The sequence below is a fragment of the Lynx rufus genome, unplaced genomic scaffold, assembly GCF_022079265.1.
Source record: "Lynx rufus isolate CCGP_SWC_20201006 ecotype Redwood Valley unplaced genomic scaffold, mLynRuf1.p SCAF_6, whole genome shotgun sequence".
NCBI classification, from domain to species: Eukaryota; Metazoa; Chordata; class Mammalia; order Carnivora; family Felidae; genus Lynx; species Lynx rufus.
In genome coordinates this window covers 11,132,018-11,158,303 of record NW_025814878.1, presented here as the reverse complement: position 1 = coordinate 11,158,303, position 26,286 = coordinate 11,132,018, and the positions used below count along the sequence as shown (strand labels likewise).

The 26,286-nt window shown below is 41.3% G+C and overlaps 1 protein-coding gene across 3 annotated transcripts; it reads left to right on the top strand.

The window, feature by feature from the left end:
- The first annotated feature begins 4,045 nt into the window (after positions 1-4,045).
- GINM1 (glycosylated integral membrane protein 1) lies at positions 4,046-26,272 on the top strand. 3 transcript variants are annotated; one of them, XM_047102355.1, is made up of 8 exons: positions 4,046-4,206; positions 9,277-9,336; positions 9,507-9,603; positions 17,447-17,598; positions 18,145-18,301; positions 19,088-19,221; positions 21,022-21,185; positions 24,356-24,566. In XM_047102355.1, exons 1-8 carry the CDS (start codon positions 4,087-4,089, stop codon positions 24,411-24,413), a joined length of 942 nt encoding a protein of 313 aa, XP_046958311.1. In that variant the 5' UTR covers positions 4,046-4,086; the 3' UTR covers positions 24,414-24,566. The 3 variants fall into 3 exon arrangements, with proteins under 3 accessions (XP_046958311.1, XP_046958310.1, XP_046958308.1); XM_047102354.1 differs by lacking the exon at positions 24,356-24,566 and adding an exon at positions 25,573-26,272 and having other exon boundaries at positions 4,048-4,206; positions 19,091-19,221; XM_047102352.1 differs by lacking the exon at positions 24,356-24,566 and adding an exon at positions 25,573-26,272 and having other exon boundaries at positions 4,048-4,206.
- Positions 26,273-26,286: the final 14 nt, after the last annotated feature.

Genomic DNA, 26,286 nt, shown 5'->3' with positions numbered 1-26,286 from the left:
GCACAGGCAGGGGAGGGGTAGAGAGAGAGGGAGACACGGAATCTGAAGCAGGTTCCAGGCTCTGAGCTGTCAGCACATCTGACTCTTGATCTCAGCTCAGGTGTTGATCTCAGGGTCATGAATTTAAGCCCCATGTTGGGCCCCATGCTGGGTGTAAAGCCTACTTAAAACATACACACACACACGCACACATGCACACACAGCGCACTATTTATGATCATATTTGTTGTAGAGTATTCACGTGTTTGACAAGTCCAGCATGATTTCCTTTATTCAACTTTTGTTCCTTTTCCTGCTTTTCCTCCTCCCACCCTAAGAAATTTCAGTTTGGTGAACTGAGATTCATCCTAGTGACTTTTGTCATAACATTTACAGTAAGGTATCTGGGACAGTGGCAGTCCAGGGGCTACAGAACAATTTTGGCTGGCTGAAAAGCCTGCTTCTTCATCTGCCTCTTTGTCAAGAACTTTAACTGCCTTTTCTTTGTTGTGATTATTGTAGCATTGACCTTTTCAGTCGATATTAGTATGGTGTTTTAAAATGTAGGTTTGGGGGCACCTGGGTGGCTCAGTTGGTTAAGCATCCAACTCTTAATTTTGGCTCAGGTCATGATCTCACAGTTCGTGAGATTGAGCTCTGGGTTAGGCTCTGTGCTGACAGCATGGAGCCTGCTTGGGATTTTCTCTCTCCCTCTCTCTCTGCCCATTCCCTGCTCGCTCTCTCTCTCTCTCTCTCTCTTTCTTTCTCTCAAAATAAAGAAGTAAACTTAAAAAAAAAAGGACCTTTAAAAAAATAAAATGTAAGTTTTAGTATTATTCATGTATGGTGAAGCCAACAGGTCAGGAGATGAATGCCATTGAAAAAATAGTTTTGGGGGCACAGGGTGGCTCCATCTGACTCTTGGTTTCAGCTCAGGTCTGAGCTTGCAGTTTGTGATATCCAGCCCCCATTCAGCTCTGTGCTGACAGTGAGGAGCCTGCTTGGGATTCTTCTCTCCCTCTCTCTCTGCTCTTCCACTGCACTCTCTCTCTCTCTCTCTCTCTCTCTCAGAATAAATAAATAAACACAAAAGAAAAAAAAGTGGTTTGTTACTCACAGTTCCCAAGACAGGCAGTAGCACACCATGCCATGCAGGGCCAAATAGAAAGTACCAGGGTTGGTCAGGAGGCGGAAGGAGCCAAGAGGAAACCATAGGCAAGAGTTCTTATTGTGGTCTCTATGGGAAAAGTAAGAAAAGGTAGGATAAACAGGCTTTGTTGGCTAGTTTGAATAATTTCAGTGGGCTCTGGGGTATATAGGCTATATCTAATTGTCCAGTACCTGGCTCTGGGATAATTAGGACAGAGGAATATTGCCTCCTGAACCTTAAGAGCCTGATAAAGGAGGGGATTCAGAATATGGACTCTGGATTGATTGTTTTGCATATAAAAGGCATGCTGTGCATTAATAGAAAATGCATATTGGTCTCTGCCCCCAGTTCCTGGCATGGAGCTCCCAAAAACCATGTAATTTCCTAAGTGATAAGACTACTAGGAGGGGCACCTGGGTGGCTCACTTGGTTAAGCATCCAACTTTGGCTCAGGTCATGATCTCACGGTTCGTGAGTTTGAGCTCTACATCGGGCTCTGTGCTGACAGCTTGGAGCCTGGAGCCTACTTTGGATTCTGTGTCTCCGTCTCTCTCTCTGTCCTTCCCCCCCACTCACACTGTCTCTCAAAAAATGAATAAATGTTTAAAAAAAAAAAAGAATACTAGGAACATCTCTTGTTCTAATATTGGTTTTTTTTTTTTCTTTTTTAAGTAAGCTCTAGGCCCAATGTGGGTCTTGAATTCATGACCCCAAGATTAGGAGTCACATGCTCTTCCAACTAAGCCAGCCAGGCACCTCTAATATCGTTCTTTGACTCTGTTACTGACACAGAGCTTCTGAAGCCATTGTGATTTCCTGGGTGATTGGAGTCTTTTGTTCTAATGAAGTAACTCTTAGTGGGCTTCTGGCTGGCTCCTGGTTGAGGTCTGGTCACCAGAAAGACCACGATGTAACTAGACACTTAGAATTTTCAGCCCTTCCCCTGACTTTCTTCAGATGGTACAAGGGCTGAAAATGGAGTTAATGATTGATGATGCCTCTATTAAAATCTTATAAGTACAGGGTTTGGAGAGCTTCAAGGCTGGTGAACAGGGGGAGGTGCTAGGAGTATGGCATGCTTGGAGAAGGCATGGGAGCTCTGCCCCTTCCCACATACCTTATCCTATGCATCTCTTTCCCTCTGGCTGTTCATCTGTACGTTCTATTATACCCTTTAATAAACTGATAAATGTGTTTCCCTGAGTTCTGCTCCAGCAAATTAATCTAGTCCATGGAGGGAGTCATTGGAACCTCTGCTCTGTAGCTGATTGGTCAGAAGCACAGGTAATAACCTGGGCTTGCAACTGGCATCTGAAGTAAGTGTGGGTGAGGGTAGGTGTGGGCTGTCTCATGGGACTGAGCCCTTATCCTGTGGGATCTGATGCCATCTCTAAGTAGATGGTGTCAGAATCAAATTAAATTGTAGGACACTTAGGTGGTGTGGCAGAGAATTACTTATTGGTGTGTGCCAAAACCTCCAACAAACCCCTAAACTAGCAGGCTTTTTTACTGTGTTTTGGTCAAAGCCTTCCTGGAGCTCAGAACTAGCTGTGGAGACAAACAAGTGGAAGAATAATGGATGGTAAGACTCTGGGGGAGAGCTCTGTTGGAAAACACAGACTACTTCATCTTCCCTATCTACTTTTTCATATAAAGATACTTTAGAATCTTATACATATGTTACCAATTAAAGTTATGCAAATCTACACGTCATGTGTTCTAGTCTTCAGATTCCTTTTTAATCCAGGCAGTGTGAAATAGAGTGAAAAACCAGTGGTTGTAGTTGGACCCCAAGAGTGGGTGGGACTTCACTGCAGAAAGCACTTGCAGGTTAATAATGTTGTTGCATATCTCATAGTAGGCAAGGAGTTAGTTGAATGATTTTGTAGTATACCACAAAGATTTTAAAATTTACCCCAGCTAGAAAAGCAGGCATGTGGAGAGGGTTTGATAAAAGAAGGGCTAAGAGAGAAAGAGGCTTGGGTTCTTTCCAAGTCAAACGTTTTACTTAAAAAAAAAAAAAAAGGCTAAATGTTTCTTATTCTGCCTTGAATGGTAATATCTCCAAGTTCTTCTCAATATTCAAACCTATTAATCTGAAATGCCGACCTTCTTGGCACTCTCTGTTTTGGAGAGTTTCATAAAATATTTTTTAAGAATACGAAAGGGGGAAGACATCATCTTTATTTTATAGATTAAGAAACTGACTAGAAAGGCCCCCAGAGCCCAGGTAGACTGGTTTCCTGCTGAGAATGTTGTTCCCATGCGGTCTAAAGTGATACGCCGAATGTTGAACATTTGATGTGTGGTTGATCCTCAACCCTGTCACAATAAATCACTTGGGGAACCTAACTACCAATGCCTGAGCAGCAGCCCTGACTAATGAAATCAGAAACTCGGGTGCCCCGGAAGACCCCAGAGTCAGTAATTTTTAAAACTTTCCGGGCAATTCCCATGTGCAGCCAAGGGTGAGAACTACCGATTTAATAAAATTTCCCCTCTAAACGTGACATACTCTGTTTATAATGTAGAACAGTCTTCACCTATATTACCATTATTTTTATTTTATATATGTAAACACATACACACAGCTATAGTTATGAGCATACCCATATATACTAGTCTTGCTAGAATATACTAATTTTAAAATAATAGCATCGAATATCTTTTCACTCCGTTTGGATTAGTAGCTCCCTCCAACCCACACCTCCACTCTAATGACGAAATCGGACCTTCCCCCGCTTGACTCCGCCCCTCGACGTTTCGTGGCGGTGCGCGTGCGCAGCCCGTTTTTTCCAGAGTCCCCGCCCACCGGTGCCGCGGGTTCCTTCCACGGACCGGCTCGCTCCCGCCCCGCCTCTCAGAGTCCCGCCCCCCAATAGCCTTGCCCCGTCCCCGCCCTTCGGGCTGGCTCGGCCCTCAGCTCCCGGCTGTCCACCGCAGCTGGCCTGTCCAAGATGGAGGGCTCTCCGCCCGCGCCGTTTGCCCTCCGGCTGCTCCTGCTCGCGGCGCTGCCGGCCGCCGGGTGGCTGATGACCGTTACCCATGAGCTGCCCCTGCCGCCCCGAGCCCCGAAGGTAGGGCAGGGCGGGCGCGACTCGGCCGCTCCTCCGCCCGGACCCTCTGGCGAGGCGCGGGCCAGAGCCGTGGGATTGCGGCGTCCTCGTCGATGCCTCTTACCACCGCCCGACGGGCCAGGGGCGGGGGTCCGGGCGCCCAAGAGAGTAGTGGGGAGAAGCCCCCAAGGAAATGGGGGCGGCCTGGGAGGAAGCGAGAGAGCGAAGAGGGCCCTTTAGTGTGTGGTTAAGCCTTGTGCAGCGAAACTTAGGGATTCCTACAGCAGCCCCAACTGTTGCCAGCCTGAGGGGGTTTTGCCATCGAAAGTACCCGATCACAAGTGCTCTCAGCCTTTTGTAATGGCGCCTTCCTGGGGTAGAGCGGGCACTGGTGCAAGGCGGTGTTTCTGCCTTATGTGCACGGGAAATGTAGAAGTGGCTCGGTGAGGGAACAGGAACGATTCCAGGCCACCTGTCTGCCCCGGCGGGAAGGACTGCCTTCCCCCGGCGGGCAGGGCCCCTGGGTGCGCCTACGCCGATTCGACGGGGCGGGAGGAGAAGGGCTGAAGACCCGACTCTTAACCTGACGTCGTCCCTTTGGTGGGTGTTAGGAGGAGTGGATCTTTGAGCGTGGCAGGACCGGCCGCACCAGCATCCCCTGGGAAACTGCTGGAAACGCACTAATCCGATGCTCTGGGGGTGAGGCCCAACAGTTTAAGTCAGCAAGCCCTCCAGGTGAACCTGAGGCCAGCTAAAAGTTGGAGAACCGCGGCATCCTTGTACTAGAGGGTGGCTGGTTCTTCCGTTTTTGCCGGGGAGTCCTGCTGAATTAAAGCAGTATTTGCCATTCATCGATTGCATGTATGGTTGGGAAAAGTTTGAAGATTTTGAAATGCGAGTTATCCCTAAATGAAAAGAAAGAATATAGGTATGCCTTTTCTTACTGGTCGGGACTTGAATACTCCACATCCACGGGTGACTTACACCATAAACGTCACTTTTTAAAAAAATTTTTTTAATGACATTACTCTCCCTGGGAACAAAAATAAAGAGCATATCTCAGTTTCAGTTCTGCTGGGGCCTTTCAAGAAGCCACAACAATGCAAGCCCTAAGAACCACTTGTATTTGAAATTGTATGTGGACCACAGTTGCAGCTGGTCAAAATGTGAATGTGATTGGCAAGCACCAAGAGACCAAGTACAAATGAAATGATTCCTAAAGTGCCAGTAATACATTATTTTCCAAATTTTAAAGATTCATCATAATCACTTGTAAACCCAAAAGACATTTAAGTCCCTATAGTTCGAGAAAAATGCATTTTGACTGCGAGCTGAAAGTACACTGCACTGTGGGCTTAGTGAATTCATCATTTCAGTTCTTCCTTTTTATGCCCGCCTTCCACTTTTGGAAAGTCCAGATCTATACTCAGAATTTCACAGATGAAAGAATGCTGAGCAGCGACAGGGAGAATCTCATTCCTTGGAAATGTTTATATGGGAAGCTGAAGCCTCTTGATCTAACTTCTTCAACATTGCATTGTGAAAATTTTCAAATGCACAGAACATTTGAAAGAATTTTACAGTGGTCACCACGTTAGATAAGTGCAGTCCCGTAGACCACTGTATAGTGATGGCGTTTCTCTGCTCTCTGCATTACAGTAGTCACAAGACTACTGTTAATGAGCGTTTGAAATGTGGCTGACCAGGATGATTGAGGAACTGAGTTTTAAAACTTTTAGTTAATTTAAATGTAAACAGCCACATGTGGTTAGTGGGTACCATATTGAATAGTGCAAACTTAGACTGCTATTAATGTTTCACTATACTTACTTTATTATTTTTTTTAATGTTTGTTTATTTTGCAAGAGAAAGAGCATGTGCGTGCGGAGGAGAGGCAGAGAGAGAGGGAGACAATCCCAAGCGGGATCTGCCCTGTTAGGGCACTGCCCGTCGCGGGTCTCAGTCCCACAAACTGTGAGATCATGACCTGAGCTGAAATCAAGAGTCCCGTGCTTAACCTACTGAGCCACCCAGGCCTCCCTCGATTTGCTTTATGACATATCTGCTCATCTATTCATTTTTGTAGCCAACCTGATCTGAATGTAAGAAAACTGATTGAAGTGAGGAAAATTCTCTCTATAGCCCTTCAGTGGCTCAGATCTACCGGATTATAAGCATGTTCTGTTTTGTTTACATGTGAGTTGTTGGAAGTTGAGGCTACCCAGGTTGTAAAATAATACAAATTTTTATAGTACGTTCTTCTAATGTTAAAATAACTTAGTCACCAAAGAGAGGCATCCAGAGGACACTTTTAAAAAAAAAATTTTTTTTAACGTTTATTTTTGAGACAGAGAAAGTGTGAGCGGGGAAGGGGCAGAGAGAGAGGAAGACAGAATCCGAAGCAGGCTCCAGGCTCCAAGCTGTTAGCGTCAGAGCCGACACAGGGCTCAAACTCATGAACTGTGAGATCATGACCTGAGCTGAGCCAAAGTTGGACGCCCAACTGCCTGAGCCACCCAGGCGCCCCTGCACTTATTTTCTTATATGTGTAAATATTTATTTCATGTATTTCCCTCAGAATTAATTCATTTATTTTAAGCCTTAGGATGTCCTTAGGATGCCATTGTGTACCAGCTGGGCATGTTGTGAGTGAAGGAATTAGAGGAAGAATTGAAAATGGGTGGGTAGAAACTTCAGTTCTGCCACCCACTTTTTAAGCATCCACCACCTTGATTCACAAGCTTGAACTTCCAGTTCAGTTAGAGGCTCTCAGGAAGAGCAAGAAATATGACCTATCTCTAAACTTGGGCCCAGGAGGTAGTAAGGGATTAGAATCTCTTCTGAAATGAGATCATTCAGGAAGACCAAAAAGCTTAATTGACTTTGGTTCTCTGCAACATACAGCATGATAGTATCTGTTAGTTGTCTTTTACAAACCCCAGATTTTGCTAGGCAGGTGATATATGTAAGTGCAGTAAATTACTAGTAATACAGTGTATGTTCACTGCTGAAAGGCAGAAGCTATAAAAAGGTTTCTTAGAATACCATCATTGGAGGGTTTTCTCTGGGCTGTTAGAAGAAACAATAGTCCATAATCAACGGATCCTCTATTTTGAAAAGAATTCTTGGCTGGAATTAGGACGCCAAAAAATATACCACCAGTTTGATGACTTACTGAGTGTTGGTTTGTTCTAAAGATGAATGTATTGGTTCTAGCTCATGCTTAGTTCTAGATAAGGGTGGGCCAGGAGAAAGCCAGGCTCGTTCTGAAGTTTCATATGCCCCAATATAAGTTGGCAGGTATACCAGAGTGAGCCTAAATGTACGGTATAGGCTTTACATGTTAGAACCCTGTTCTTTGAGTCGAATCACCTCAACCTCATACAGTCATTTCAGTTTTATTCTCTCATTTGTTGGAGATATATAAAGTATTGGAAGCAGTCACAGTGCCAAGAGATTCACTTGTATATTATTTTGTTTATGAACAATTTTCAAAGTTAAGAATACCCCATGAAAAATATTTTTTATTCTAGAATAACAGCATCTATCTGTGAAAAAAATTAGGGGAAGGATTTGTTTTACAAATGACAACTTGCAATTCCTTTGAGTATTGGTGAATATTTCTTAAAATACTGCTTTCTTCTCTATAGAAAGCATGTCGTTAATAAACTTAAATATTTGGGGCACCTGGGTGGCTCAGTCAGTTGAGCATCTGACTTTCGATTTCGGCTCAGGTCGTGATCTTGCAGTTAGTGAGTTCAAGCCCCGTATCAGGCTCTGCACTGATGATGCAGAGCCTGCTTGGGATTCTCTCTCCCTCTCTCTCTGCTCGCGCGCGCTCTCTCTCTCTCTCTCTCTGTCTCTCTCTCTCTCAAAACAAATAAACTTTAAAAAATAAATAAACTTGGGGCACTTGGGTGGCTCAGTCAGTTAAGCGTCTTAGACTCAGGTCATGATGTCACAGTTCGTGAGTTCGAGCCCCATGTTGGGCTCTGTGCTGACAGCTTGGGGCCTGGAGCCTGCTTTGGATTCTGTGTTTCCCTCTCTCTCTGCCCCTCCCCCGCTTGCACTCTGTCTCTCTCAGAAATAAGTAAAAACATAAAAAATTAAAATATTAAAAAAATGAAAGTAAAGAAGCAAATACTTGAATAACTGCTTTTGAGCATGCCTTGAGAGGTACTAAAACTGATTTTGCACAGTACATACTTGTCCATGAGCACTAGGGGACACATTTAAGAAGAGTTAGAGCAGTTTTGTTTATGCAAATAAAAAAGTTGGAAACAATTCAAATGTCCATTGATAGTAGAACAAATAAGTAAATTGGTAATCATTTGATGGGCTTTTTATGCAGTACTGTAAATAAATGTCCACAGCTGCATGCATCAACAGTTGTAAATAAGAGAAGTTCCAGAAGAATACATATAAAATTGTTCCACTTACATAAAGCTCAGAAACAGGTGAAACTAAACAATATGTTGTTTAGAGAGAGAGAGACAGTAAAACTATAAAGAAAAGCAAAAGAGGCACCTGGGTGGCTCAGTAGTACTCTTGATTTCTGCTCAGGTCATGGAGCCCTATGTCAGGCACCATGTTCAGCGCGGAGATTCTCTGTCCCCCTCTGCCCTCCTCCCCCACCTCTCGTGAGCTCACTCTCCCTCTCATTCTCTCTCTAAAAAAAAAAAAAAGAGAGAGAGAGAGAGAGATTAATATGGAAGACAAGCCAGGGATTCCTTCTGAGGATAAGGGAACGTGGTAGAAAGGGGGTGACTTCTAAGGTGTGGACAGTATTCTAGTTTTTAACCTAGGTGGTAGGGATATGAGTGTTAATCTTTTAAACTTTACATTTGCATGTTATAGGCTGTTAAATGTGATATATTTCATAGTTAAGTGGAATAAATACAGATTATGAAAAGTTGGAATTGTGAATAAGGGCACAAAAAGTCCTGTGAAAAATGCTGGGTTTTACAAAATGTCGATGTTATAAGTGATCATACAATAAATGTAATTGAAGGGAAAAGAAAAAGAACTGAGTTATTCCCATTCTGTGAAGTGCAATTTCACCTATCCAATTTATATATATATATTTTGCAGGACAGCCTCAGAATTAATGTAACTACCCTGAAAGATGATGGGGCTGTATCTACAGAACAGGTTTGTCTCCTTTTGATTATGATTTTAATATGTCACTTAGCTAAGTATTAGGCAGCCTATGTTATTTTTGCCTACACATCTAGTTCAGTTAGATCATGTATTTTTTACATGAAGATTTTGTCATCATTTATAAACAATTGGAATTAATGTATATGCTGCTTTATTTTAAGGTTATTCTTAACATAACCTACGAGAGTGGACAGGTATATGTAAATGACTTGCCTGTCAATAGTGGTGTAACCCGAATAAGCTGTCAGACTTGGATAGGTGAGTACTACTAAATTATTTCCATAATTGCTCTGCTTTTAGTAATATTAGATTTGTGAAACACAGTTCTTTGACGTATTTCCATTTTAAATTAATAATATATGTCATTATTGGAGTATATAGTAATACTAATGTGTTTAAAATTCAAATCCTACTTTATATTGGTTATTCTTGGCATATTCACATTTCTTTTTCGTGAGGTGGGCATTGATTGGAGCTGCATTTCTGGTAGGTTGATATCCATGTAAGGATGTGCAGGAAATTCATAAGTGGAGATTTACAAGTAAGAGGCAAAATCTTGGAGGAGTGCTTATCACAGATATAAAAAGTAAAGAGAAAAATAATGTTGTTGGTCTGATGCTTTCCTTTTCTGTTTCTTCTGCCCTTAAGTCCAGATAACATTTTTCTTTTTAACCTTTTGAAATCTTGAGTTGTTCAAAGACAAGCAAATATGTCACATTGTACCATAGTGTTTGAAGGAAATAAAGAATATGAGAAATATGGATAGCATTACTACCTGTTTTAATATATGCATTTAGAGCAGTAAATTTTTCTCTAAACAATTGTATTCTGCACTTGATTTATCATGTACTTTGTGCAATTCGTAGTGTTTTCAAATTATTTGTTGTGATATCCCCTTGTCCTGTGGTCCATTTAGAAGTTATAGTACTTAATTTCCAAACATTTTGGAACTTTTGTTTTTACTGTTTCCACCTCTATCATTAGAGGCATACTGTGTATAATTTTTTTTAATGTTTATTTATTTATTTTTAGAGAGAGAAAGAGAGTGTGTGTGTATGTGCGAGCAGCGCAGAAGGAGAGGAAGAGCGAGAACTCCAAGCAGGCTCCACACTCAGCATGGAGCCCAATGTGGGGTCGATCTCACAAATCCTGAGATCATGATCTGAGCCAAAATCAAGAGCCTCAGTCAACTAAGCCACCCAGGCACCCCTCTGCTGTGTATAATTTTAACCCTTTGAAATTAGAGACTTGCTTTGTGGCTCGGCAGATGGTCAGTGTTAGTAAATGGTGATGTCCATGTGTCCTTTAAAAGAAAGTACATCGGGGCACCTGGGGTGGCTCAGTCGGTTAAGCGTCCAGCTTCGACTCAGTCGTGATCTCATGGTTCATGAGTTTGAACTCTCCGTCAGGCTCACTGCAGGAGCCCACTTCACATCCTCTGTCCCCCCTCTCTGCACCTCTCCTGCTTGCACACACGCTTTTCTGTCTCTCTCAAAAATAAATAAACGTTACAACATTAAAAAAAAAAAAGGAAGTACAGTACATAATTACTTGGATGTGATCTATATATGTCAGGTAAAATTTGGCTATTCATATTGTTCAATCTGTTGTGGAATTGCTGAGTTTTTTGTTTGTTCGCTTGTTCTGTCATTTACTGAGAATGGTATGTTAAATCTCCACTATGTAGCTTTGTTGTCTCAGCTTTGTTAATTATTGCTTTTCTATATTTTGGCACAGTATTACTAAATTCATACAGATTTAGAACTGTTATGTCTTTCTTTAGATTGACTTTTTTATCATTATAATATGTTCTTTATCTCTAGTGACATTTTTGCTTTAAAATCAGCAGTACCTCTATTATTTTAACAACAATTGCTTTTTGGCCTGGTGGGTAGGAGGGAGGTGGATTGTTGTGTGGTATCTTTCCATTTTCTTTCAGTCTTTCTGGGTCCTTGTAATTAAGGTGAATCTCTTATAAGCAGCATATATTGTTTTTTTTTTTAAATCAGTCTGTCAATTTGTCTTTTAATTGGGATTTTATTTACATTAATGTAATAACGAATATATTTGGATTTAAATCTTTCATCTTAATTACTTGTTTCCTATTTGTGTCCTACCTGTTTTTTGTTCCTTTTTCTTCTCCTTATGTCCTCTTCCAGGTTATTTATTTTTTGTTTCATCATTTCCCTCTTTCTTATTGGTTTTTATGTTATTTTACTATTCTTTTAATGGTTACCCTTGAAATCAACTAACTAGTATTTTTATCACTTCCCAAACAATACAAGAACCTTAGCACACATAAACTCCATTTATTCCCTTTCTGATTGATTTTGTGTTGTTATTGTCATACATTTTAACTCTTTGTGTTCTTTTCTTTTTTTTTCTTTTCTTTTTTTTTTTAATTTTAGAGAAGTGGGGAAGAGGGGCAGAGGGAGAGAAAGAGAGAATCTTAAACAGGCTCCAGGCTGAGCAAAGAGCCCGACACGGGGGCTTGATCCTGTGACCGTGGGATCATGGCCTGAGCCAAAATCAAGTGTCAGATGCTCAACTGACTGAGCCACCCAGGAGCTCCAACTCTTTGTGTTCTTAAGCCCTAATATTATACAGCACACCCATAATTATGCAGCATAACTGTTCTTATTATTTTGTGGAGTCCAGTACTCATTTATTTTTACCTTAATGGTTACCTTTTCCATCGCTCTTCATTCCTTATCTGTGTTCCTCTCTGAGGTCACTTTCCTCTTGCCTAAAAAATTCCCCTCAGGAGGGGATTAGGAAATCCCCTTAACACAGAGTTGTTAGCAGTGAATGATGTGAGCTATTGTTTGAAAACATCTTTACTTTGCCTTCATTTTAAGAGGATCTTTTTACTGGATATGGAAATATAGGTTAGTTCTTCATAAGTTAGTGTTTTAAAGACTGATTTCATGGTCTTCTTACTTCTGTAGTTTCTGTTGAGTCCGTGTCCGGCTCATTGCTCTGTTGTGGATAATATGGGTCTTTTCTGTCGTTGTCCTTGGTATTTTTTTCTGAGCCTTTGGTTTTCAGTAGTCTTACCGTGATGTGCCCAGGTGTGCAGACCTTTAATCTGTGACTTGATATCTTTTGTCAGTTTGGGAAAATTTTTTGGCCGTTATCTTTTCAACGAGTGCTACTTCTGCATCCTCTTTTTTATTCTCTTCTTGCTTCTTATTTACACATATGTGTGAAACTTTCACAAGGTTCCATATATATTTTACACTTTTTTTCTCTCTCGTTTTTTTCTTTTCATCCTCCTCGCACACAAATTCGTCAGCTCTGTGTAATTAATTTTGTTTACTAAACTTTACCTCTAGGATTTCCATTTATTTCCTTCCTTCCTTTCTACCTTCTTCCTTCCTTCCATCCTTCCTTCCTTCCTTCTTCTGCATCTCCCACGTGGGCCCCGGATATGGGGCCACCTCTTTTTTTTAATTTTAATTTTAATTTTTATTGTAATAGCTTAGACTGGTCTGGTGAAATTCTCCATTTTACCATAGCTTTTCTTGAACCTATTACTTTCAGTAACTTTATTTCTTTATTATTTTTTTTTAAGTAGTCTCTTACGCCCAGTGTGGGGCTCTAACACAACCCCGGGATCAGGTGTTGCATGCTCTACCGACTGAGCCAGCCAGGCACCCCTACTTTCAGTAACTTTGAAGTTCACATCTGCTCAGTCTAACTTCTTGAGCCCCTCTGGATCTGTTTATTCCCCGCCCCCCCCCCCCGCTCTTTTTCTTTTAAAGGTTTATTTATTTATTTTGAGAGAGAGTGCGCCAGCAGGGGAGGGCAGAGAGAGAGGGAGACAGAGAATCCTCCCAAGTGGGCTGCGTGCAATACAGGACTCCATCTCACAAACTGTGAGACCATGACTGGCGCTGAAATCGAGAGTGGGATGCTTCACTGACTGAGCCCTCTAGATACCAGTTTTTTTCCTCTTGCTGCTTCTCCGATATGTGTTGTTGTTTTTGATACTGTGTAGGAAAAGCTATAAAGGCTCTGGATAATATTATTTTACTCCAAAGAGGATTTACTTTAACCCCTGGCAGTCATGATAATAAGAGGCAGAGGACCTTAATTTTTAAATCGAGGATTAGACTGTTTGAAGGCTGGATTCCCATCTTTGCAAGGCTTAGTCTATTCCTCATTAACTGTTACTCCTCACATGTAGCTCATCATAGGTCCCAAGTGAGAACTTGGGGTGTTTCTGAGGGCCCTTCTTTTGTGGGTCCCAAACTCCCTACTGTCAGGAGCCTGTCAGAAGTTCTGCTTAACTTCTCAGTGTCTTAGGTATGTGCTCAGTTTCTCAACCAAGCCTGACTTACTAATCAGCAAACGCTTCAGTGGGGAAAACTGCACAGAATGTTGGCTTACTTCTGGGCCTCCCTTCTCTCTAAGATCTTGTCACAAGTCCTGGATACCTTTGTAGCCACAGTCTTTATTTTATGCCCCTCTATGTGAGACTGCCGACGTCTGCCTCTTTACTTCTCTGTCATTGCTTTCTACTGAGCTTTCCAGCTTCTCTACCTGTTCAGCTGGGCAATCAGCAAATGCCTTGTGGGGGTGCTGGCCGTCTTTTTAAAAGCTCTCTGGTGCCTCTGGACAGATTTGGGTTTTGAGTGTAGATGTATGCGTTTATTTTATTTTATTTTTTAACGTTTCTTTATTTTTGAGAGAGAGAGTGCGCACACATGAGTTGGGGAGAGGCGGAGGGAGGGTGGGGACAGAGGACCCGAAGCGTGCTCCACGCTGACAGCAGTGAGCCCGATGTGGGGCTCCAACTCATGAATCATGAGGTCATGATCTGAGCCAAAGTCAGACGCTCACTCGGTTGACTGAGCCACCCAGGTGCCCCTTGTGTTCTTTTTTGTGGTTGTTGTTACATCTTTTCTAGTAGCTCTCAGTGAGAAAGTTGGTGAACAACAAGCTAATTCCTCATAGCTAGGAAAAGAAGTGCTATCGCTGGCTTATATAATCATTCTGTTGATGTTATATCCGTTACTGAATTTGCTATGGAGTGTGACCTGGCTGCTGTCTGTGTTGTAGCCACCTTCCTGGTCATCCAGTCATTGCACTGAGTTTTGTTGATAGCTGCAGTAAATGCCCATCTTATCAGTTGTAAGAATCTTCAAAACATTAAATACAGCCTCAACCAAAAGTCTTCTTTCCTTAAATTTTAAAAATAATTCTTCTTTGGTAGGTGTATTGGTTATCGCTGTGTAACAATTTAATCCTCAACTTAGTAGCTAGTGACAGTATCATCTCATGGTTCCTGTAAGTCAGGAATCCGAGCCTGGCTTAGCTGGGACCTCTGGCTTTGTCCTAAAGACGCAGTCCTCTCAGGGTTCCACTGGGGAAGATCTGCTTGCTAGCTCCTCCCGGGTGTTGACAGGACTTAGTTCTTGTGAATTGTCACACTGAGGCCTCAGTTCCTCACAAGAGGTTGGCTGGAGGGCTCCCTCATTCCCTTGACACGTGGACCTCTGTAGGGCATCTCGCAACATGGCGGCTGGCTTTATCGGTGAGAGGACAAGGGAGACTGTCAGCAAGAGAGTACTAGCAAGAAAGAAGTCCCAGCCTTTATAATCCAACCATAGATGTGCCATTCCATCACTTTTACTGTGTTCTGTCTGTTAGAAACAGGTCACTAGGTCCAGCCCACACTTAGCAAGAGGGAATTACACAAGGACGTGAATTATCAGGGTCAAGGGTCAGTAAGAGCCGTTTTTGGAAGCTGCCTACCACGGTAGGGAAAGTCAGAATATCAAGGGCTTTTGTTGTTTTTAATTTAATTTTATCCTGCAGCAGAGTTACCAGACTGGGGACTGAAGAATCACCACTCTGATGTATTTATAAGACCGCATTTTCTCATCCATTGAATCTCTTGTGCCCTAGAGCGCCAGCCTTTGGATGTACAGATACGCTGACAGGGAGCCTACTGTTTTGTGAGCAAGACCGATGGGCAAACAGGGAAAACACTGAGACGGACCACAAGAGCGGGGAAGTTTTACAGTTAGGAGCCTTAGAGGATACGAGGGAGGATAGGCAGACCAGAGAGAGGGGGAGCAGCGAGTGCCCCCATAAGGAGCCTGAAGAAGGACATTCAGAGAACTACCAAAAAAGTCACAGGTTGCCACTGAAGGCATTTGAGCAAGGAGGCTGCGTAATCAAAACTCTGTTATAGCAGATTAATCTGGCACCGTTGTGTGAATGGTTTAAGGGGGGAGAGATTAAAGAAGCAAGTAGTTCAGTAACTATTATAACAGTAAGTAGTTCATGAACTACATATTGGTTGGGTAGGGAGGGAGGGATGGAAAGGACAAATATAAGAGAATCTGGACCCGGAATGGCCTGAAAGAAGCAACTAACTGGACGCAGGGAATGAGGGTGAAGAAATCAAATGTAACCTGGTAACTTTTGTCTTTGCTGGTTTGGAGAAGGGTGAGTTTATTCACAGAAACAGCAAAGTCTAGGAGGACCAGTTTTGTGAACACTTGGGCTGAACTAAAAGGTTAGGTCACTTGGTTCTCAATGGAAATGTCTGTAGCTATTTAAAAAGTTAGAAATGTTAGTCTGTGCCTTCCAGAGATTTTGATGTGTTGAGATTGGGGAGAGGCTCTGGCGTCTGTACTGTTTTCTAGTTGATTCTGATGCAGAGTTAGGATTTAGAACCACTTGACCAGGTGTCTGAACAGTATTGATAACTTATGATGGCATATTTATTTTAAATTATGTATTTATAACTCTGGATGGAATCACTACTGAACAAAAGCCATAGAACAATAAACTTAATGCATTCTGTCAAGGAACGTTGCCTAGTCAAGGAGACAGGCTGATAAGCTAAGAGCTACACTGCAAGAAAGTTAGTGCTTTAAAAAAAAAAGAAAAAAAAGGCATGAGGGGCACTTGGGGGGCTCAGTTGGTTGAGCGTCTGACTTTGGCTCAGGTCATGATCTCATGGTTTGTGAGTCTGAGCCTCGCATCGGGCTCAGTGCTGATGGTGCAGAGCCTGCTTTGGATTCTCAGTCTCCCTCTCTCTATGCCCCTCGCCCCGCAGGTGCACACATGTACATGCACTCTTTCTCTCAAAAATAAACATTAAAAAAAGTAAAAAGAAAAAAACAGGCACGAACTCAGCAATGTAGGGATATAGTAGCTAGAACTACCTAAGTAGGAGTTTATTAAAAACGGATGAGGAGAGAGGGAATAGTAGAGAACATTCCAGATAAAGGGAATAGCCCTGTACAGGCACTGAATCAATTTAAACAGCTGGGTTTGCATGTAGAATATCCATCTTGGTTCCTTTTTTGTCTAACAGTCCTCATACAGTAACATTTGAGGGACCGACAGTTGAACAACTCAGTGCTCCTTTTGCACTAGTTTCATAGATTTATATGGATTTATCATTTTCTGTAGTGTTTTCTGCCTTAATAGGATATCTGCTGGTTCTGTAGACCAGCTGCAGTGGTCACACCACCCCTCCACTGGTGTGGGCTGGGGGGCTCTTAGCTAGAGGGGAGTATAGCCAGTAGCTAATCCTACCCCATCGTCCACGGGTGGAGAGTAATTACAGGGCTTTCCCATCCTCCTCCCAATTCCTGCCCTTTCCGGTAGCAACAGGTCACTTACTGGAGAAAGAATTGAGAAAAAAACTCAGTGTCTTTACTGCTTTAGGCCCCTTATATCCCTGGGTTTTGTGAATGAGTGAATGGATGAATGGATATACTTCCCTTACTAAAACATGGGATTGGCTGTGTCTTCTGACCTGCTTTGTAAGTAGTTACGTCTTATTCATTCCTCCTTGACAAACTCTGTAAAAGAATAGGAGTGATGTTGCTAGTGTAGTGGTCTAAAGACCACCAAGCACTTTTCCCTTTTCCAATGACTGTAAACATGGTGAGGATTTGCCAAGTTGTCTTTGTTTTCATAAATTCCATAACATCAGTGAAGTCGGAGATGAAGAAAGGCAAAGAAACGGTTATCCAACTGTCCTGTTCCCCGTAAATGTCATCAAAATAATCAAATTCAGTAACAGGTTTGGTGGCATTTTTGTTCAAAGCTGTGACTACTTTTTTTTATATAGTGAAGAATGAAAATCTGGAAAATTTGGAGGAAAAAGAATATTTTGGAATTGTCAGTGTAAGGATTTTAGTTCATGAGTGGCCTATGACGTCTGGTTCCAGTTTGCAACTAATTGTCATTCAAGAAGAGGTAGTAGAGATCGATGGAAAACAAGTAAGACAGTCCGATTCTTAATTGGGAATTAAATTGTAAAGATTTGTGCTAGGTATTATACCTGTGTTCCATTATTTTATTACTTATATCTGACTTGAGAAGGAAGAATAGTACCCTAATGTTGCCTGTAGCAAATCGTTTAGAAGTTTCTTTTACTTGGTTTAGCATTTGTTCAGCATCTGAAGTATTAATTTTTTTTAACAAACTGAACATATTTGTACATATTTATGTCACTTTAAGATATTATAAACATTAGTAAACAGAAAAGTAAATGAAAAGATTGAATTTGGTTCATGGCTCTGCTGCCTTTTCCTCTGGCTAAGTCTAAGTAAATGAAACACAATGGGGAGCAAGGTTGTAATTCTGAGTGCTCGCTCAGATTAAAGCTGCTAATTAAATGCCTGAAAGTGAGGGGAATACAGAGGGATTGTGAACAGGGTAAGCTTTTTAGTTAAAGAGATCAAGGAGGAAAAGTTAGCTTTAGATGCTTACGGGGTTGTGCCATTATTTAAAATGAAGAGTAACTGTTTATGTTTTCTTTCATAGGCTCAACAAAAGGATGTTACTGAAATTGATATTTTAGTTAAGAACCAGGGAATACTCAGACATTCAAGCTATACGCTACCTTTGGAGGAAAGCATGCTGTATTCTCTTTCCCGAGACAGTGACATTTTATTTACCCTTCCTAACCTCTCCAAAAAAGGTACTTTAAAAGACTGTTACTTAAAGCATTAAGGAAATTAATTTTTTAGTGGGTAGCTTTTGAATTGTAGTTAATATGTTTGGAAGGAGGCTTCTTTCAGAAATGTTTTATGTCCCTTTAAGAACGTTGGAATCTATCTTGGGTCTTAATAGAAAGTGATGAAAAAAAAAAGTGATCAGTGATGACTGCTTAGCGACACTTTGTGGTAATTATCTACTCCTACTCTGGGCAGTCATCACAAAATACACAATAAGAAAATTGGTTATGGGGCACCTGGGTGGCTCAGTTGGTTAAGCATCCGACTCTTGGTTTTGGCTCAGGTCATGATCTCACAGTTTGTGAGTTCGAACACCATGTTGACCTCTGCATTGACAGCATGGAGCCTGCTTGGGATTCTCTTTCCCTCTCTCTCTCTCTCTGTCCCTCTTCCACTTGTGCGCTCACTCTCACTCTCTCAAAATAAATAAACATTTTTTAAAAAAAGAATACTGTTTAGGTTCATTTAGAGAAAGAAGTATTCATTCTTCCCATTGAAACATGGAACTTTTTGGAGATTTGACCTTCTGCATAATAGAATCGTAACTAGCATAGCTCCTTATAACTGTTTTAGTTTATGGCTCCTGTCCAGCATTTAAATCAGAACATTCAAGTGTCATTTTTTTTTTCTCCCAAGGCAAAATACATACTCTTAGTGTCCTACATATTTTTGAAATAGTAATGTTAGAACTAGTAGGAGAGACACCAGCATGCACCTAGCGTTTTGGTAACTTGGCTCTTCCTCCTCAGTAGAAAGTGTTAGTTCATTGCAGACCACCAGCCAGTATCTTATCAGGAATGTGGAAACCACCGTAGATGAAGATGCTTTACCGGGCAAGTTACCTGAAACTCCTCTCAGGGCAGAGCCTCCGTCTACGTATAAGGTAGGTATTTGGGGTTCTCTTTATATTACAAGCATTTTTGGAAGAAAACAGCCTTGCAAAGGAGGTGGAAACCATGAGGATTGGAAGTATGAAACATTGTTAATAAGGGGCTTATGGTTATTTTATTTTTTGGTATTCCTGTTTTAAGTTTCATTTAACAATATAGTTACATGATTATGAAGTCATTGGATTTCACTTTGGGGGGGAGTTTTCACATCCAGAGTCATTCCCATATTCTCATTTATTCTGTGACTGCCACCTCACGCGCACGTACGCACGCACACGCGTGGTGCCCTCAGGATCTTGAACGGTGACCGAGCACACTTGGTTCAGAGTGTCCTCCAGGAATCAGGTGGCATAGGTCTGAATCTTGGTTCTGCTGCTGACGAGTTGTGTGATCTTGGACAAGTTCCTGGTTTCTCTAACCCCGCTGTATCTGTACAATGGGGCACCTCCTTTAATCTGTAGAACCATGCAGTTGTTAACCAAGATTAGATAAACTGGGTACAAACACAAGTGTGTATTTGTACCTATTAAGTATTCCTGTATTACCGATGACATTATACAACTGCCTGGGAATGTACGCACGGTTCAGACCGAGTATCTGGACTTCTCCAGATGTGTGAACTAGGTGTCTTAGTCAAAATAATTTCTACTTAAGTGAGCAAGGTCTGTTGTTAGTCTCAAAGGATTCCAGAGACTTCTTTGAAGTTTCCGCTGAAGGTTGAGGTTGCTTATTTGGGGTTGCTGGGAAAGTCAGGTCACTTTTTGCTGCCCGCATGCCAGCACCCTGACCCTGTGTACCTGCCTTCCTCAGAGCGAGGCAGCCCGCACCATCCACGCACACGTTGGTGTCGACTCTGACTCTAAGCAGAGTCACTGTGTTTTTGTGCACGGTGAACTCCCCACGTGGGCCAAAGACTACTGACATGTTTGTCTTTCTTCCTGCTCTTGTTCTCCAAGTATTAGGAACACATCTTTGCCTCTGGTCTGTTTTGCATAGACTAACCAAACCTCTTACCATTTAGCAATTACTTACACTGAATTTATATACAATAGTATAAACAATTGTAAAGAATAATAAAATAACATTCCTGTGCCATATTACTAGAACATAATTTTTAAAACTGTAAACAACTTTACCAAGATACTTTTTAAAATAAAATGCACCCATTTAAAACATACAGTTAGGGGCGCCTGGGTGGCTCAGTCGGTTAAGCGGCTGACTTTGGCTCAGGTCATGATCTCACGGTCCGTGAGTTCGAGCCCCGCGTCGGGCTCTGCGCTGACAGCTCAGAGCCTGGAGCCTGTTTCAGATTCTGTGTCTCCCTCTCTCTGACCCTCCCCCATTCATGCTCTGTCTCTCTCTGTCTCAAAAATGAATAAATGTTAAAAAAAATTAAGAAAAGGGGCGCCTGGGTGGCGCAGTCGGTTAGGCGTCCGACTTCAGCCAGGTCACGATCTCGCGGTCCGTGAGTTCGAGCCCCGCGTCAGGCTCTGGGCTGATGGCTCGGAGCCTGGAGCCTGTTTCCGATTCTGTGTCTCCCTCTCTCTCTGCCCCTCCCCCATTCATGCTCTGTCTCTCTCTGTCCCAAAAATAAATAAACGTTGAAAAAAAAAAAAATTTAAAAAAAAAAAAAACATACAGTTAAATAAGTTTTGATAAAAGTAGATGTCCATATAACCAGCATCACAATCAAAATACAGAATTTTATCATCACCCTAAACTGGAACATAATTTTTAAAGTTTCATAGAGATCAGATGATACTTGGCTTATCTAATCAAAACTTCTTTTTTAGGTGATGTGTCAGTGGATGGAGAAGTTCAGAAAAGATCTGTGTAGATTCTGGAGCAGTGTTTTTCCAGTGTTTTTTATGTTTCTGAACGTCATGGTGGTTGGAATTCTAGGAGCAGCTGTGGTAATAACCATCTTAAAGGTGCTTTTCCCAGTTTGTGAATACAAGTAAGTATTTCTTATTTTGAAACAACATTAGTATTTTTACTAATTAAAAAGCAAGTTGTATTACTTACTGTTTTTTAAAGTAGAAAATATAAATATATGGATGGCTATAAGACAGGTGGGAGGGAAAATAATGTCGGCTTTTTTTAGCTCGTCTTCCAACTGTAGCAAAATTAAGACGCTTATTGGATATCTGTTGTGAACAAGACACTGGTCTTGGGGATTCAGACGTGAATAAGACAGCTACTCCCTAAGGACTTAGTCTGGGAGAGAAAGGAAACCTGTATCCTAATGGGAAATGCAGTGTTCGGTGAACAAATGAAATGCGGGCCTCACTATGTGCTTTCTACCTCAAAGTATCAATCTAAAACGATGTGGATTTTAGAAGACTAGCAAGGTATTTGGTGCGGCACTGCTTGCAACAGAAAGCAGAAGAGGAAAGCTCCGAACCGTTTACCTGCGGGGGCTAAACTAACTACTGGTTTACACGCACAATGGGATTCTGTGCAGCTGAGATGCGAAAAGTCCAAAATCTATTAGGTGGGGAAAAACATTGCGTAACAGTATGATTTCATTTGGGTAAAACAGAAGTATTATGTTTATATGTATATAAGTGCATAGAACATTTCTGGGATGACAAAGTGATCTCTAGTGAGTGGGAATGAGAGCAGGGGCAGAGAGACTGACTTTCACTTCTTCCCTTTCTGTACAGCTTGATTTTTTTAACCTTAAGAAATTATTTTATAAATTTAAAAGTGAATTTGTTGTTAGCAGTTTTACAAGTTAAACAGTCAGGGTCTCCTGGCTGGCTCAGTCGGTTGGAGCATGCAACTCTTGATTTTGAGGTGAGTTGGAGCCCCACGTTGGGGGGGAGAGTTTACTTAAATAAAAAAAAGAAAGAAAGAAAAATAAGTTAAAGAGTCATTTTAGTCGTCTTAGTGGAAGTCAATCTCAGTAGACTAGAGATGACCACAATTTTTGGCTTAAATTATATTGTACTATGTTGGAAAGCCCATAGGATTTACAGAAAAAAAGACCCAATTTAAACATTCACTTCTCCACTTGCTTGTCGTTAAGGTCTTCAAAGCTACCATTTCTTTATGTGTAACATTGAACTAATGCCTCCCTTAAGAGGGTTGCTAAAAGGCCGTATTGCAAGCAAAGTGCCTGCAGAGTAAAGAAATATTAGTACCCCTCCCACCTTTTCGTTTGGTTTCCCCTGAAGAATTCACATTTCCCATTTCTTTCTAAAACTGAAAATTCTGGAACTTAGTAGTTTCTTTCTATTTCCTTTGACTGCCAGGAACCTCAGGACTTTTTTTGAATTTTATTACGCAAACCTGCATAGAAAACTGTGTTGCAGGGTTTTTTTTTATTGTTCTTTTACCGAATGTTTTGTTATGGGCTTCTCTGTGGGAAAGACAAAATGTAAATTAAAAACCAGATTTGCAGTATATTGGGTTTTTTTTTAAGTTTATTTATTTGGAGAGAGAGAGAGAATCCCAAGCACACTCTGCACTGTCATCACAGAGCCTGACATGGGGCTCGAACTCACCAATGTGAGATCATTTCCTGAGCCAAAACCAAGGAGACACTCAACTGACTGAGCCGCCCAGGCACCCCTGAAGTGGACTTTTTATCAATGGCAGTTGTACTAAGGTAGTTTCTAGTAGTAAAAGATTTCATCAATGCAGAAATACAGAGAGCAGTTAAAATACCTCTGCTTTTCCCTGTTCTTTAATTCTTGTAACTAGGGGGAATCACTGTGCATCTTTTATCCAAATTCTGTGTATTGATGTAAACATATGCTAAGGTAATTATAATTGTTTATTCTCCTAGACAGAGGTTCCTAAACTTTCTTATTACATAGCACTCTTAGTGTGCCAGTAACTTTTCCCGGTGCCCCTGTCTAGGCCAGAAGAAAACTCTAAAAATTTTTATTTAATTCTTAATTTACATACACACATGTGCATGTATGTAATTCTTAACTTACATTTTCAAATGGGATGTATGCGCCTATAGGACGCTGCACAAAACTCTTAGACTGGACACTGCCACCCTATTTCCTGTTCAACACTAGCTTTTGTACAGTATTTGTTTTTTATCATAATAACTGCCAAAATCCAACTGGGCAAAGATCTGACAGCATTGAAAGGACAGTGTAGTACAATCTAATGTTGGAACTGTGAACTCCCTCAAAATGAAATCGTGAAACTTTGTAATAGCCTGCAGTGCCGCCCCAGGATTCCCTTTGCATCTGGGAACGTGGGCTTAAGGTCTTTTCCTGTCCACACTTAGATATGCTTCTTGATTCTCCTTATGGCTGCACAGTGTTTTACAGTGTGGATATGCCATAACTTAACCATTCCTCCACTAGACCCTCCAGGAACTTCCAAGTTCATGTTATTTCCAGTAACGCCCTAGTGTACATCTTAAATGTACATACATCTCTTTGCACGTGTGTATTGAATGTAGAATAGATTCCTCAAAGTGAATTTACTGGGTCAAAGAATGTATGTATTTAATATCTTGCCAACACTTGACAGCAATGTTTTGTTTTTGCCACTGGGGACAAAAATATAATCTCATTTTAATTAATTCACATTTTCTTCTTACTAGCATCCTTGCGAGCCCAGGTCTGGCCGAGTCTAGCATCTCTGTGACAGCTGGCTGGCTCTTTCTCCTGTGACATGCCTGTTCATAGCCTTTGTCCATTTTTCAGTTGTGTTGCCTTTTGTAATCATTAGTATATTGGAGCTCCTTTGTTTGTTATACACACATAGTATCTTTTCCATTTTTTTTTTTTTTTAATCCCAGACTGCAATTTTGCTCTCAATTCTAGTATCATACAAGAATTTTAAATTTGGGGGCTCCTGGGTGGCTCAGTCAGTTAAGTGTCTGATTCTTGATCTCAGCTCAGGTCTTAATCTTGGGGTCGTGAGCTGAAGCCCGATCGGGCTCTGCCCTGGGTGTAAAGCCTCCTTAGAAAAAAAAGAAAAAGAAAAAAGTTTAAGTTTGGGGTTAGAGCAAAGTCCTTTGTGGCTTTTAAGGGTTTTAAATTTTTCTTAAGTAGACCTTTTCCCTTCTTAAAATTATTTAAGTGTCATCTTCAAACTCTTTTTACCAGCACTTGTGTATAGATGAGGCCAGAATTCTGATTTTTTGTTTTCCAGAGAGGCTACTGTTCCAGCTGTAATTTGCCCACTGAATCGGAATGTTACCTTATTATGAACTAAATTCCTGCACATATTAGCCTTATTTCTCCTGCTTTGTCAAGCACTGTGCCAGCGGCAGAGTTCTGATTCCTATACTGCATTAATAAAACCAGCAACAGGGGCGCCTGGGTGGCTCAGTCGGTTGAGCGTCCGACTTCAGCCCGGGTCACGAACTCACGGTCTGTGAGTTCGAGCCCCGCGTCAGGCTCTGGGCTGATGGCTCAGAGCCTGGAGCCTGCTTCCGATTCTGTGTCTCCCTCTCTCTCTGCCCCTCCCCCGTTCATGCTCTCTCTCTGTCTCAAGAATAAATAAATGTTAAAAAATAAATAAATAAAAAAAAAATAAAACCAGCAACCGTCTCTTCCCCCCATTGTTCTTTTTAAAAAAATTGTTACAACTATTCTTGCAGTTTCTCCCTCGTGAACTTTTAGAATCAGCTTGAGGAGTTCCATAAATAACTAACTTCAGTTGCCATCTCAATTAGGATAACACTGAACTTGCAAAAGAGGTCTTGGATACAATCCAGAGATCTCCTCCCTGGTCAGGTACTTTGGGGAAAAAAGGGAAAATGCTGTCTAAATATCTAAGGTTGCAGGGCGCCTGGGTGGCTCAGTCAGTTGAGCGTCCGACTTCGGCTCAGGTCATGATCTTGCAGTTTGTGAGTTCAAGCCCTGCGCTGGGCTCTGTGCTGACGCCTCGGAGCCTGGAGCCTGCTTCGGATTCTGTGTCTCCCTCTCTCTCTGCCCCTCCCCCACTCACACTCTGTCTGTCTCTCCTTCAGAAACAAATAAACAGTAAAAAATAAATATCTATCTATCTATCTATCTATCTAAGGTTGCATCCCAGTGGTGAGTACCAGTTAGAAAGCTGCTTGGGCCTGGTCTTTTAGACCAACTTGTGCAAATCTGGGCTTCTGTCTGCCTTGGAGATCTGTACTTACCCAGTCCTTTCCCTACTTACAGTGTAAGTAAGGAACTTCCTCTTACACCTTCTGTTCGCTCAGTTTGGTTAAAGCAAACTTTGGACTCAGAGCTTGTCCTACTATTATAAACTAAGTAAAATGAAGCAAAAGCACTTAACCCCAGGATATATATTTCATTATAACCTTAAAGTAGGCCTTTCTTACTACCAAACTGTAGACGGGGAAATGTTTAATTTTGATTTTTATATTTCAGAGGAATTCTTCAATTGGATAAAGCAAATGTTATACCTGTGACAGCTATCAACTTATTTCCAGATGATACTGAGAAAAGAGCAAAAAACCCTGAAGATAAAACATGTGTTTAAATCAAATCGCGGACTCTGAATTAGTCTTTTGGCTCTAAATTTGCCACTTGAATAGAATTTTCTTTAAATCATTAAGAATCAGTTTATACACCAGGGAAATTGCTGAACTCCTAAAACTGCCTAAAACTTGACCTTTAAAGTGACAAGTTAAAGTTCACCTTAGTCTATAACAGGGCTGGCTATTCAGATGATGAATTGTTAAGAAAAACCTAAATGAAGTGGAAGAGAAGACGTGAAGAAACTTCCAAATTACAAAAAAAAAAAAGGGAGCAAGACGAAATGCCATGTGCCAATACTTTTCAAGGTGCCTTTGTAAAGGAAATTATATCCACTTAATTACTATAATATATGAGACTTTATGAAAAGCACTTTATGAAATTCTAATTTAAAAGCTCAAGATTTAACACTTATTTTTTTATTCAGTAAAATGTGCCTTTATATTAAGTATGTGACTCAGTATAAAATCACTGAAGTGTATCATGATTTGACTGTATCCTGTACCAAGACTACTTAAACCTTGAATGCACAAGGATTTAAAAATCGTAGTGACATGTTCTCACTCTAAAATAAACTTTTTTTTGAGGAAAACAGTATAGAGTTTT

Coding starts and splice junctions, on each gene's coding strand:
- GINM1 (XM_047102352.1), top strand. CDS start 4,087: ATGGAGGGCTCTCCGCCCGCGCCGTTTGCCCTCCGGCTGCTCCTGCTC. Junction 9,604..17,446: donor AAGCTGTCAGACTTGGATAG/GTGAGTACTACT, acceptor TTTTTTATATAG/TGAAGAATGAAAATCTGGAA. Junction 17,599..18,144: donor TAGAGATCGATGGAAAACAA/GTAAGACAGTCC, acceptor TTTCTTTCATAG/GCTCAACAAAAGGATGTTAC.